At 38.8% G+C, this 14,570-nt stretch overlaps 1 protein-coding gene across 1 annotated transcript in view; it reads left to right on the top strand.

The window, feature by feature from the left end:
* Window positions 1–14,570, top strand: part of acsf2 (acyl-CoA synthetase family member 2) — a 62,670-nt gene that overhangs the window by 8,654 nt on the left and 39,446 nt on the right. Inside the window, exons 3-8 of the mRNA XM_022208107.2 lie at window positions 1,563–1,691; window positions 3,465–3,518; window positions 3,607–3,725; window positions 4,731–4,893; window positions 5,475–5,570; window positions 7,769–7,920. Of these exons, the coding sequence (XP_022063799.2) occupies window positions 1,563–1,691; window positions 3,465–3,518; window positions 3,607–3,725; window positions 4,731–4,893; window positions 5,475–5,570; window positions 7,769–7,920 (713 nt within the window). The remainder of the gene's footprint in view (window positions 1–1,562; window positions 1,692–3,464; window positions 3,519–3,606; window positions 3,726–4,730; window positions 4,894–5,474; window positions 5,571–7,768; window positions 7,921–14,570) is intronic.

Genomic DNA, 14,570 nt, shown 5'->3' on the forward strand with positions numbered 1-14,570 from the left:
TTATGTATGCATGATGCAGCGCGGATGTCCGTGTTTAGATACAGCTGTATAGTAAACGTGTTTACGATAGATCGTGTATGTCCGCGCTGTATCATGCATACGTAATATATGCACGATGCCGCGCCGATGTCCGTCCGTGTTCCGTGCTCTGGTCAGACGCTGATTTCTGTTGCATTGCACGCTCACTTCCGCTTTCGATGACGTATCGTGCTCAGACGATTAGTCGACGCGTCGTCAGTTGCAGCCCTAGTTTGAAATGTGGCGTTCTGAGGGAAAAGGAGAAAGAGACAACACCTGGAAGCAGCCGTCAATTTGATAATAGGCTAATTTGTTAGCCTGTAAATTGTGTCTTTGGAAAGATAATTTAGCAAAGATGCACCAAATTCTAGCGACTGAAAGGTGTTTGTGTGTGTCGTGATGATGATGATGATGAAGGATTGTTCTCAGAAAGGAGGAGTCTTGGATTGGAAGACTCGATGGAATAGAAGAGCTCAAAACTGTGCTTCCAGATGTGGATTTTTGCATATCATTAACTCTGGTCTGGTACATCCTCCATCAGAGAGGGCTGATGTCCCTTTTGTGGTGTCTGTAATTCCAAAAAATACTTTAATTAGGTGAACGTGGTTTAAATGAGTGCATTACTGATGGACAGCTGATCAGAATGACAGCAGGTATGACCACATGTGAATGACAGACGTGTTAAAATTACAATGTTGGTGCCAAAACAAATAAAATAGAAGACTAAAGAAAAGGGAAGATATAAATTGACCATGATGAGGTTCTTGAAGTCGGCGTTCAGTGGTTCCTTTAACCCTCCTGTTGTCCTCGTTTACGGGCACCAAAAATGTTGCTTCTTCGTCTGAAAAAAATCAGCCCAAAAATTCTCCAAATGTCTAAAAATATGCAAAACCTTCAGGAAAAAAATTCCAATAATTCTTTAAGAGTTTCCCTTAAAGGTTTTAGATTTTTTTTAAAAATTCCCCCAAATTTGGCAATAAAATTCGTGTAAACATTTTCAAAAAATGAGTAAAAATCTTCCAAAAAAATCCTAAAAATAAGTGATTCCAAATATATCAGTAAAATTTCTAATATTTTTAAACAACATTCTATCTATCCTGCTGATTGGTTTGATTCTACAGATATAAAGTAAATTAACAGGCAACATGTGAGCGACTGAAAATATCCAAGCGCTGGATGCCTGTAATGGGATGAGTGTTTGCTTTTGATGCATTAAGTTCCTGTATTCTAAACTGTTTTTTATTGTGGCATCCAAACAAACCCTGTTCAAGTTAGAAGTAATGTAATTACTGCACAATGATCCAACTTTGAATGGTTTGACATTGAGGTGATTTTCCGCATTTTATGGTACATTTGGGGACACTTTCTGTCAGACCCTGTATATATACTGATTTATTTAATTCAAAAATAAGCATTACACTCAGTTTATATACAGCATTAATTGATTTAAATAGATCTAAAGCCATGTAAATGGATGGAATGTAGAGAATCTCCAGGATGCTTCATTGTATCGTCTTTAGTTAAACATGTTTTCTGTTCTGCAGGTGGATCAGGCTGCTGCCGGCCTGCTGGCTCTCGGACTGAAGAAGGGGGACCGGCTCGGTATGTGGGGCCCCAACACCTATGAATGGGTTGTGTTCCAGTTCGCTACAGCCAAAGCTGGGATTATACTGGTGAGCCAACACGGGGGGTGGGATTATACCGCTGAAACTTTGCTGTTCTTGCTGCCAGATTTGAGACCAAAAATTCAGAAACTGAGACCTTTCCGGATCTGTTTCGCTTTTTTTCGTTGTTTAGTGTATCATTTTTGTCGCTTTGTGTTTTTTTTTTTTTTTTTTTTTTTGTGTGTGCGTTACCTATTTTTTTTTTGTAATTTTTCCGCTTTTGTCATATTTTGTCTCATTCGTGACTTTTGTTCATTTTTTTGTTGAATATTTGTTTTGTTCCGTGTCGTTTGTCTCATTTATTGTGTCCCCTTTTTGTAGTATTTTGTCTGTTTTTTTTTTTTTTGTTGTTGTTTTGATCATTAAGTAAAATCCTATCGTGTTCAGTCCCAGATAGCTGTGACTAAATGTTGTGTTCCTCTGTAGACACTCTGTGATCTAGAAGTTGTAACGTGGAAATGATAAACTGAGGTGTAATGTTTTGAAATTTCACTTATTTTTCTTAGAAAATTTGTTCATAGTCTTTTGTAAAAAGAGTTCATTAAATGTGATTATTATTTTTGCACTAAAACAAAGGAAAACATTGGGAGTTGTGGTTATTTCTGGGTTATTATGCTGTGATTTTACTGGTCACTGGAGATCAAACTGGGCTGAATGTGGAAGCTGAGCTAAAATGAATTCGACTCTCTGCTTTAGAGGGAAGGTTCACTGGAAACCAGCTCCAAGTTGTTCTGAGTGATCGCCTTAATCCTCTGATGATGGCCATTCCAGGAGGATGATGCCTCCATCTACAGGTCACCAGAGGTCACTGAACAGTTTGATAAAAATGAAAACGCCTTTATAGTGACCAGATCTCAGCCTAATTTAACACTTATGGGACATTTTGGACTGTTTAGAAGCATTCTCCAGCAGCAGCATCAAAACACCACATGAGGGGAAATCTTCTGGAAATACTTTGTTGTTTTTTATTATTAGTATTCATCCGCTGCTGAAAATAGTCCCGAATTAATTCCTCATTTACTCTGTTTTGCTAAAAGCTACAGTTTCCAGCTGTTTTAATTTAACGTGGTTCAGAAATGATCACTTTGTGACTCCTGCTTTATCTTTTTTTTTTTTGTTAATACAGGCAGAAAGATTTTACTTTTCTTCAATTTGTTTTTCATTTTTGAACGCACCCATAATCAGACTGTTTGATCTGCTTGTCCAGTATTACAGATTCTGAATCAATAACATGATGAGGAAAAATAGTGATAATTTCAGGTTTTTATCTTTAATAATTCCTGAGAAATTGTTCAGCCTCAAATTTCAGTGTGTGAATATCGTGCCCAGAATGGGTTAATTTTATTAAAAAAAAGAAAAACTAAATAATTTTTTTTTCTCAGAAAATTTAAGGGAAAACTATTGATTCCAAAGGAATTTCTTCTATATCAAGCTAAAATTTGAAAAATACCATTCTAAATATCCGCATTTTATGCTGTTTAAGGTGGACAGGTCACTATATATTTTACGCAGAAAAGTTTTAGCAGAAATTGTTTGTTTGCTACAGAATGATCCATAAATGATTTGCTTTTCATAAGACGGATGTAAATTAGGAAAATGCATAATAATCATCAGCCTTGTTCTTCAACTTATTAGTCAGTGTTAATCAGGAAAAGTATTATAGCATAAATTTGTCTCTTTTTGATCAATTTTAATGAGGAAAAACCTAAACAAAATATATGTAGAACCTTTTACAGCTTTTTTTTCTGTCCTAATAACCCTTTTTGTGTTTCCTCTCTCCAGGTGTCGGTGAATCCAGCGTACCAGCTGCAGGAGGTGGAGTTTGCGTTGAAGAAGGTGCGTGATTTTACAGACTGATGCTAATGTTTTATATGCAGACTAACGGCATCTCGTTGAACTGAATCCTCTGTCTGTGTTTGTGCAGGTCGGCGTTAAAGCCATAGTTTGCCCGACGCAGTTTAAGACTCAGAAATACTGCGACATGCTGAGGAAGATCTGTCCAGAAATAGAGAAGGCCAGTCCAGGAGACCTCAAGAGCGCCAGGTACAGCAGCTGGTGTTGGTCAACTAAATGCACTGAACGCCAAAAAAATAGTTGTACACTCTAATATTTTGTTAAATCGCCTTTAGTTTTGAGTACGACACTCATTCGCCGTGGCATCATTTCGATAAGCTTCTGCAACATCACAGCATGTATTTCTGTCCAGAGCTGCGTTAAGTTTCTACCAAGATCTTATATGGATGACGGGAGAGTCAAAGTTTTCTCCAGAACATCCCAGAGATCCTCAGTGGGTCTGAGGTCTGGACTCTGTGGAGGACAATCCATCTCCTGCTCCCTGATCCTCTCATTCTCAGTGTGAGCCCATGAATCCTGGCACCGTCATCTTGGAACATGCAAACGCTGCTGCAAAAGCAACAGCTCTGATGTTTTTGCATCACATTTGAAAGTTCCATCCATCCATCCATCCATCTATACACCGCTTCATCCTCACTAGGGTCATGGGGGGTGCTGGAGTCTATCCCAGCTGACTCGGTGAAGGCAGGGGACACCCTGGACAGGTCACCAGTCTGTCACAGGGCTACATATACAGACACACAATCACACTCACATTCACACCTACAGACAATTTAGAGTAACCAATTAACCTCAGCATATTTTTGGACTGTGGGAGGAAGCTGGAGTACCCGGAGAAAACCCACGCATGCACAGGGAGAACATGCAAACTCCATGCAGAAAGACCCCAGGCCGGGATTTGAACCGGGGATCTCCTTGCTGCTAGGCTAAAGTGCTAACCACTATAACACCGTCCAGCTCACATTTGAAAGTTCCAAAGCAAAATTCATTCACACATTTTTGCAAGGTAAGTGCTGAAAGCTAACAGGCTAGCAGGCTGTGGACATGTTTGAACTCCTGACCTTCATTCACTTCCACTGGACTTGCATTAAACAGCAACTTGCAGCTCCAGCAGGAACCATCAGAGCAGCTCAGTAGAACTTTCACTTCCCTGGCTGACCCACATTCTTGCATGTTTCCATTTATCCCCCTCAGACTCCCAGACCTTCGCTCCGTCATCGTTCTGGACAGCCGACAGCCGGGAATGTTTCACCTGGAGGACGTGATGCAGGCCGGCAGCAGCCAGTACGTGAAGCAGCTGCAGGATTTACAGAAGACGCTGCAGTTCGACGACCCCATAAACATCCAGTTCACCTCGGTAACTGCTGCACAAATGGATGTCCTCAAGCATCTGCAGTAATATTTTAACCATTAACACGAGGAAAGATGCCTGCAAACTGAATGAAGCATTTACTTTAAAACGGGTCAATTTGACCTGCAGGACGACACGAGGGTTAAAGTAGAAAAAACTCTATCATCATCTGCAGATTAACCAGTCACTGGTTGCAGCTCAAATAATCAGAATCTCAAAGTGTTTATTGCAGCGAATTTCACTTACAAGGAGTTGATTTGGTGTTTTAGTGCAGATTCAACAGTCTTGCAGGTCCGTACGTGTTGTAAGAAAGCTGTGATAGTAACTTCATTTGTGTTGCACCTTTCATCTAAAGATACAGTCCACTGTGCTTTGCAGACTTAAAAACAGAAAATGAGCATAAATAAAAAGTCAGATTAAAACGGATCTTTATTTGCCTGTTGCATTTACAGCGTTCTTTATCACTCTGTTCTAGATCAACGTTTCCAGAGCAGTAAAAGCTGCCTGTCTGAGCCACTGTGATCAAACTGATGTATGGCCTTTTAAATCCAGTCGTTTATCATGATAATGTTAATATCTGTCATCAGGGCACAACCGGGGCTCCGAAGGGCGCCACCTTAACGCACCACAACATCGTCAACAACGCCTACTTTGTTGGGAGAAGAATGGGATACCACTGGAGGGTGAGTGTGGACGGACTTTTAGTGTTTCATCAAACTTTTGATGAAGTGGATTTGTTTTAATACCTTCAGAGCTATATTTATGTAGAAAGCTGAGTCTGGGGTGTGATATAGTAGAAATGATTAATACTCCTGGATTTTCCCATAGATTGTGACAGTTTGCAATGCGTATGAATAGTTTTAGACACACCTCTTGTACATTGTTTTATCTTTTGGGGGAAGCCTGTGTCATTTCCAATAAAAAAAAAATACTTCCTGGTTGAATAAAAGTAAGATTAAGTCAAAATTTTCCAAGAATATGAATAATTTTGAGCTGTATAAGAGTAAAAAATGACAACACAAAAGGCCTCACTTGAATCCAAAATCTGAAGGTAGACTACAACAAAAACAAGACAGTAAATGACAAAAACTAGATAGAAAACGACAAAGTGGACACAAAATGACAAAAATGAGACGGTGATAAAAACAAGACACAAAGCAACAAAAATGAGACACAAAATAGCAAAAACAAGACATGAAAGAGAAAAAGAAGACAGAAAATGACAAAAAAATAAGGCAGTAAACAGCAAAAACAAGGCAGAAAATGACAAATGAGACAGAAAATCACAAAAAAGGCAAAAAACGAGACAAAACTACAAAAAGCAGACACAAAATTACAAGAACAAGACATTAGAGGGAGAAACGAGACCGAAAACAACAAAAATATGACATAAAACGAGACTGAAAATGACAAATGAGACAGAAAACGACAAAAATAAGATGGCAAATGACAAAAATGAGACAGAAAATCACAAAAAAGGCAGAAAACGACAAAAAAAGAGACAGAAAACTACAAAAAGTAGACACAAAAATATAAGAACAAGACATAAAATGATGAAAACAAGACACAAAAGAGAAAAATGAGACAAACATCAAAAATATGACAAAATGATAAAAGCGAGACAGAAAACGGCAAAAGCACGACCTTTACGGTACAATGACAAATATCTTGAATCTTGATGCTGACAACAGAGAGAAAATATGTTGGTGGGCGTTTCTGAAGCTTCTCCTTATGGTTTCCCTGGAGTTCAGTCAGAATAAACAAACACAGCTTCTCCAATGAGAACATCGTGTTCAGGAGACGTTAACTCGGGTAACCCAACTCTGAAGTGAACGGATTCCAGTCTGTTGGTTCCGCCCCTGCCATCTGAGGACAGAAATATGAGATAGCGGGGGAACAATGCTAGAACAATGTTGGTCTGAGGAATGTCTGCTGAGGCTGCAGATGTTCCAACGTTCTCCGTGTGAACAGTCTGAGCTGCTGGTGGTTTTATAGTGTGTGGAATGAGTTCTTGACACACTATAGGACCCTTAATTCCAACAGTGTCTGAGAGTTGCTGCTGACCATAAGCACCTCTTTAAGGCCAGAGATTAAGATTTACAGTTGGCAGCAGGTTAATAAAACACGTCACAGCGAGTTCAGTGGACTTTAATGTCTGTAGTCACCAGATTTTAATCCCTGAGCAGCTGAAGGATGTGATCTAGTGGGAGATTAGCAGTATGGATGTGAAACTGATGAAGCTATTTAATGAAACATGTCAGTATCTGTCTTCATTGCAGTCAAGCTTTATTTTTATGGAGATTTGATTTTGACATTTGATATGTATGGATCCTGCTGCAGATATTTAATAAACTCAGAGAAAAGACTCCTAAACAGCTGGAAGCAACAACCTAAACCACAGCTCCTGTTAAGGTTTTGGTTAAAACATGAATTACATTCATCATTGTCAAATATTACTAATCTGACCCTTTTGGCTACTTTTATTTTTCTGGAGTTTGGAATAATGTTAAACTGTAGAGCAAACAAATGAGAGGTTTTTGTGATTTTTGGCAACAAATTGCCTTTTAATAAACTCAGAAGAAAGATTTGAATACAACTTGAAGCAGCAAATTAAGGTTTTGTCAGCTACAGTCTGCCTTCATCACAGTAAAGCCTTATTTAAATGGACGTTTCAGTTTGTCATAGATTTGAAATGGAGAAAAAGGAATGAGAAAAGGTGTTTGCTTTCTTTTTTGTCTCTAATAAACTTAGAGGAAAGACTCCTAAACAGCTGGAAGCAACACACTGCACCACAGCTCCATATTGAATGGGATACAACAGTGTTTCCAAAGTACAGAGAGTAGAATAATTGTGTTTAATGATTCCTGATTTTGTCCTCCAGCCCATCACCCGTGTCTGCGTTCCCGTCCCTCTGTACCACTGCTTCGGGTCGGTCGGTGCTGCCATGTGTATGGCCGTCCACGGGATCTCCCTGGTCTTCCCCTCCACTGGCTACAATGGACGGGCAAACTTAGTGGCTATGGACAGTGAAAGGTAACAAAAACACTTCTCACTACTAGGATCACTGCCACCAATACTACTACTACTTGCTACAAAAATTGCTGCTACTACGAATACTCCTAGTTCTAGTACGATGACGACTAGTACTACTATTATTACCGTCAATACTACTACTACTGTTACTACTAGTACTACTACTACTAGTTCTAGTACGATGACAACTAGTACTAATACTGCTTTTACTAATATTGCTACGAATAACACTGCTACTAATACTACTATTGCTACTAATGCTGTTACTACTGATGCAAATACTAATACTGCTGCTAGTTAAACCACTAGTACTACATACAACTACTTCTAACAACAAAACGATGACCACCACATACTGCTAAGACTGCTACTGCTAATACTACTACTACTAATACTATTACTACTAATGCTACTCCTACTAACGCTACTACTACTGATACTAATACTGCTACTACTTAAATTACGAGCTCTACTGCTACTACGAGTACTAAATACAACTACTAACAACAAAACAACATACTGCTAATACTGCTATTGCTAATAGTGCTACAAATACTATTACTACTAATGCGACTACTACCACTGATACAAATACTGATGACACAACTACTTAAACTACTAGTACTACCAACAGCTACTACCAACAACAACAGCAAAACAACAACATACCGCTAATACTGCTAATACTGCTGCTAATAGTCCTAATGCTTCTACTTGTGGTAAAAAAAAATTAAAAAAACATTCCGTGCTTGTAAAACTGCGCACACTGTAGATCTGAAGTGTAAAACGAAGTATTAAAGGAATTCAAACAGTAAATCCGATGTTTACTTGTCTTCGGTAGGAAGAACTGCATGAGTGCAGACATATAAGGTCCATGAAGAGAAACTGCTTGTTCTTGTTTCACAGCGAGACGTCTGGTAAACATCAGTGACTTCCTGAGTGAAATCAGATATCTCCTGTTGTTTCATTGCTTGAGGACAAAAAGCTTCAGCGTCTGTGTTTCAGCGGCAGAAGTGTGGAGTATTTTTGAAACGGCTCTACTACGATTACATAATGTAAAGCAGCTCCGTTGAGTCTTATCTAGGCCAGAGGTGAACATGACTGAGGCCTTTTGTTCATATGGAGTAGATCAGCATCACTGATAAGAACAACCTGTTTTCCAGTTTTGCCTCTTTGAAGTAGTTATACTGTATGATCTGAATAAGATGAAGAAAAATGAAGTACAAATACAAGCTGTACAAGAGCTGAACTCTGTATTGCAGCTGTCACAGTTCAGCTCCTTCAGCATCAGAGCAGCATCAACCACTTAGCATACTGTTCTAATCAGCTTTGCTCTCAACAAATCCATGTACTACTACTTCCACTGTTAGTAGCACTTCTAATATTACAACTGCTACTTCTCCTAATATTACTGCTAGTACCATGACTACCACTGATACTACTGGTACTACTACTAAGATTACAACCACTACAAGTACTACGACTCATATTACTAATACAGATATTAATACCACTAGTACATCCCCTAATACTACTACTACTGGAAGTAGTATTACTACAATGAGTACTTGGACTATTAATACTACTAGTACAGTTTTTTTAACCAGATACTTTATTATGACACTTTTTGACAGACCTACTATAACGTTTTATGAGTGACATGCGAAACTGACTTTTCAGGTTTTTTTTTTAGCCTTTTGTTGGCTTTATTTGATAGGCACAGCCGAGAGGTACACATCAAAGCAAATTGGGGTAAAAACGTCATACTTTAGTATGTCGGCCAAAATGTCACAAAAAACGTCATAGTTTAGTATGTCATCTGAAACACAACAAAAACGTCATAGTTTAGTATGTCGTCCAAAAATGGACAAAAAACATCATAGTTTAGTATGTCGTCCGAAAAAGGGCAAAAAAGGTCATAGTTCAGTATCTCGCTTGAAATGTGACAAAACCGTCACAGTTTAGTATGTTATCCAAAATTTGACAAAAACGTTATAGTTTAGTATGTCGTTCAAAATGTCACAAAACATCATAGTTTAGGATTTGGTCCGACACACATTTTTAAAATTTTTTTATGGCCATTTCTTGGATAGCTGAAGTGACAGAGACAGGAAATGGGGGAAAGGCATGCAGCATGCCTTTCCCCCATTTCGCGGCCCTTTGCTGCAAAGGGCCGCGAAGGAGAATCGAACTCAGGCCGCTGCGTCGGAGACCAGCCCCAATACATAGTTCACCTACTTAACCTGTTGAGCTATACAGGCACCCCGATACATGATAAAAACGTCATAATTTAGTATGCCGTCCGAAAATGGACAAAAAACGTCACAGTTTAGTATATCGTTCGAAAATGGACAAAAAATGTATGTCGTCCGAAAACGGACAAAAAATGTCATAGTTTAGTATGTCGTCCGACACATGATATTTTTAAAAAAAAAATTAGGGCCTTTTCTTGGACAGCTGAAGTGACAGAGAGACAGGAAAGGCATATAGCCGTGAGGGGGAGTCGAACCCCGGCCGCTGCGTCAGGGACCAGCCCCTATGTGTGGCTCACCTGCCCGTTGAGCTATACCGGTGCCCTGACACATGATAAAAACATCATAATTTAGTATGTCGTTTGAAAATGGACAAAAAAAAATCATGGTTTCGCATGTCGTCCGAAAATGGACAACAAACGTCATAGTTTAGTATGTTGTTTGAAAATGGACAAAAAAGTCATAGTTTAGCATGTCGTCCGAAAATGGACAACAAACGTCATAGTTTAGTATGTTGTTCGAGAAGGGACAAAAAATGTCAGTGTAGTATGTCGTCCGAAAACGGACAATAAATGTCATAGTTTAGTATGTCATCTGACACATGATATTTTTTTAAAATAAAAAAACATTTTTGGCCATTTCTTGGATAGCTAAAGTGACAAGAAATGGGGGAGAAGCATGGGGGAAAGACATGCAGCAAAGGGCCACGAAGGGGAATCGAACCCGGGTCACTGCGTCAGAGACTAGCCCCTATATGTGGTTCATCTGCTTAACCCATTGAGCTATGCAGGCACCCTGACGCATGATAAAAACATCATAATTTAGTATGTCGTCCAAAACTTGAGAAAATCGTCGTAGTTTAGTATGTCGTTCGAAAATAGACAGAAAACGTCATAGCTGAGTATGTCGTCCGAAAATGGACAAAAAAGTCATACTTTAGTATGTCGTCTGAAAATGGACAAAAAAGTCATACTTTAGTATGTCGTCTGAAAATGGACAAAAAATGTCATAGTTTAGTATGTCGTCCGAAAATGGAAAGAAATGTCATACTTTAGCATGTCGTCTGAAAATGGACAAGAAATGTCATTTTTTGTCCGAAAATGAACAAAACCGTCACATGATATTTAAAAAAAAAAAAATTCATGGCCTTTTCTTGGATAGCTGAAGGGACAGACAGGAAATGGGGGGAAAGGCATGCAGCAAGGGGTTGCGAGGGGGAATCGAACCCCGGCCGCTGCGGCAGGGACCAGCCCCTATGTGTGGTTCACTTGCTTAACCCGTTGAGCTATACAGGTGCCCTGACACGTGATAAAAATGTCATAGTTTAGTATGTCGTTCGAAAATAGACAGAAAACGTCATAGCTGAGTATGTCGTCCGAAAATGGACAAAACTGTCATAGTTTAGTATGTCGTCCGAAAATGGACAACAAACGTCATATTTTAGTATGTCGTTCGAGAAGGGACAAAAAAATGTCATAGTTTAGTATGTCGTCCGAAAATGGACAAAAAGTCAGTTTAGTAGGTCATCTGAAAATGGACAACAAACGTCATAGTTTAGTATGTCGTCCGAAAATGGACCAAAAACGTCATAGTTTAGTATGTCGTCCGAAAATGGACAGAAAAGTCATAGTTTAGTATGCCGTCCGAAAATGGACAAAAAAGTCATAGTTTAGCATGTTGTCCGAAAATGGACAACAAACGTCATAGTTTAGCATGTTGTCCGAAAATGGACAACAAACGTCATAGTTTAGCATGTCGTTCGAGAAGGGACAACAAACGTCATAGTTTAGCATGTCGTTCGAGAAGGGACAACAAACGTCATAGTTTAGCATGTCGTTCGAGAAGGGACAACAAACGTCATAGTTTAGCATGTCGTTCGAGAAGGGACAACAAACGTCATAGTTTAGCATGTCGTTCGAGAAGGGACAACAAACGTCATAGTTTAGCATGTTGTCCGAAAATGGACAACAAACGTCATAGTTTAGCATGTCGTTCGAGAAGGGACAAAAAATGTCATAGTTTAGCATGTCGTTCGAGAAGGGACAAAAAAGTCATACTTTAGTATGTCGTCTGAAAATGGACAAAAAAGTCATACTTTAGTATGTCGTCTGAAAATGGACAAAAAATGTCATAGTTTAGTATGTCGTCTGAAAATGGACAAAAAATGTCATAGTTTAGTATGTCGTCCGAAAATGGAAAAAAATGTCATACTTTAGCATGTCGTCTGAAAATGGACAAGAAATGTCATTTTTTTTTGTCCGAAAATGAACAAAACCGTCAGATGATATTTTTAAAAAAAAAAATTTTTATGGCCTTTTCTTGGATAGCTGAAGGGACAGACAGGAAATGGGGGGAAAGGCATGCAGCAAGGGGTCGCGAGGGGCGATTGAACCCCGACTGCTGCGTCAGGGACCAGCCCCTATGTGTGGTTCACCTGCTTAAGCCGTTGAGCTATACAGGTGCTCTGACACATGATAAAAACGTCATAGTTTAGTATGTCGTTCGAAAATGGACAAAAAAGTCATGGTTTCGTATGTCGTCCGAAAATGGACAACAAATGTCATACTTTAGCATGTCATCCGGAAATGAACAAAACTCTCATAGTTGGTATGTCGTCCGAAAATGGACAACAAACGTCATAATTTAGTATGTCCTTCGAAAATGGACAAAAAAAGTCATAGTTGAGTATGTCGTCCGAAAATGGACAGAAAAGTCATAGTTGAGTATGCCGTTCGAAAATGGACAAAAAAGTCATAGTTTAGCATGTTGTCCGAAAATGGACAACAAACGTCATAGTTTAGCATGTTGTCCGAAAATGGACAACAAACGTCATAGTTTACTATGTCGTCCGAAAATGGACAAAAACCGTCATAGTTTAGTATGTCGTCCGAAAATGGACAAAAAATGTCATAGTTTAGTATGTCGTCCGAAAATGGAAAAAATTGTCATAGTTTAGTATGTCGAACAAAAATTGACAAAACACGTCAAAATTTAGTATGTCATTCGTAAATGGAAAAAAAAAAACGTCATTTTTGTCCGAAAATGGACAAAAATGCCGTAGTTTAGTATGTCCTCCAAAAATGGACAAAAAAAGTCATAGTTTAGTATGTCGTCCGAAAATTGACAAGAAACGTCCTTTTTTTTTTTGTCCGAAAATGAACAAAACGGTCATAGTTTAGTATTTTGTCCGAAAATGGACAACAAACGTCATAGTTTAGTATGTCGTTCGAAAATGGACAAAAAATGTCATACTTTAGCATGTCATCCGACACATGATTTTTTTTTTTTTTTTCAATTTAATGGCCTTTTCTTGGACAGCTGAAGTGACAGAGAGACAGGAAATGGGGGAAAGGCATGCAGGAAGGGGGAATCGAACCCAGGCCGCTGTGCGTCAGGGACCAGCCCCTATGTGTGGCTCACCTGCTTAACCCGTTGAGCTATACAGGCGCCCTGACACATGATAAAAACGTCATAATTTAGTATGTCCTTCGAAAATGGACAAAAAAAGTTATAGTTTAGTATGTCGTCCGAAAATGGACAGAAAAGTCATAGTTTAGTATGCCGTTTGAAAATGGACAAAAAACGTCATAGTTTAGTATGTCATTCGAAAATGGACAAAAAACGTCATAGTTTAGTATGTCGTTCGAAAATGGACAAAAAAATGTCAGTTTAGTATGTCGTCCGAAAATGGACAAAAATGCCGTAGTTTAGTATGTCGTCCGAAAATTGACAAGAAACGTCCTTTTTTTTTGTCTGAAAATGAACAAAACGGTCATAGTTTAGTATTTTGTCCGAAAATGGACAACAAACGTCATAGTTTAGTATGTCGTTCGAAAATGGACAAAAAATGTCAGTTTAGTATGTCGTCCGAAAATGGACAACAAACGTCATAGTTTAGTATGTCGTCCGAAAATGGACAACAAACGTCATAGTTTAGTATGTCGTCCGAAAATGGACAACAAACGTCATAGTTTAGTATGTCGTCCGAAAATGGACAACAAACGTCATAGTTTAGTATGTCGTCCGAAAATGGACAACAAACGTCATAGTTTAGTATGTCGTCCGAAAATGGACAACAAACGTCATAGTTTAGTATGTCGTCCGAAAATGGACAACAAACGTCATAGTTTAGTATGTCGTTCGAGAAGGGACAACAAACGTCATAGTTTAGTATGTCGTTCGAGAAGGGACAAAAAAATGTCCTAGTTTAGTATGTCGTCCGAAAATGGACAAAAAAGTCAGTTTAGTATGTCATCTGAAAATGGACCAAAAACGTCATAGTTTAGTATGTCGTCCGAAAATGGACCAAAAACGTCATAGTTTAGTATGTCGTTCGAGAAGGGACAAAAAAATGTCATAGTTTAGTATGTCGTCCGAAAATGGACAAAAAAGTCAGTT

The sequence above is a fragment of the Acanthochromis polyacanthus genome, chromosome 19 (assembly GCF_021347895.1).
Source record: "Acanthochromis polyacanthus isolate Apoly-LR-REF ecotype Palm Island chromosome 19, KAUST_Apoly_ChrSc, whole genome shotgun sequence".
Taxonomy (NCBI): domain Eukaryota; kingdom Metazoa; phylum Chordata; class Actinopteri; family Pomacentridae; genus Acanthochromis; species Acanthochromis polyacanthus.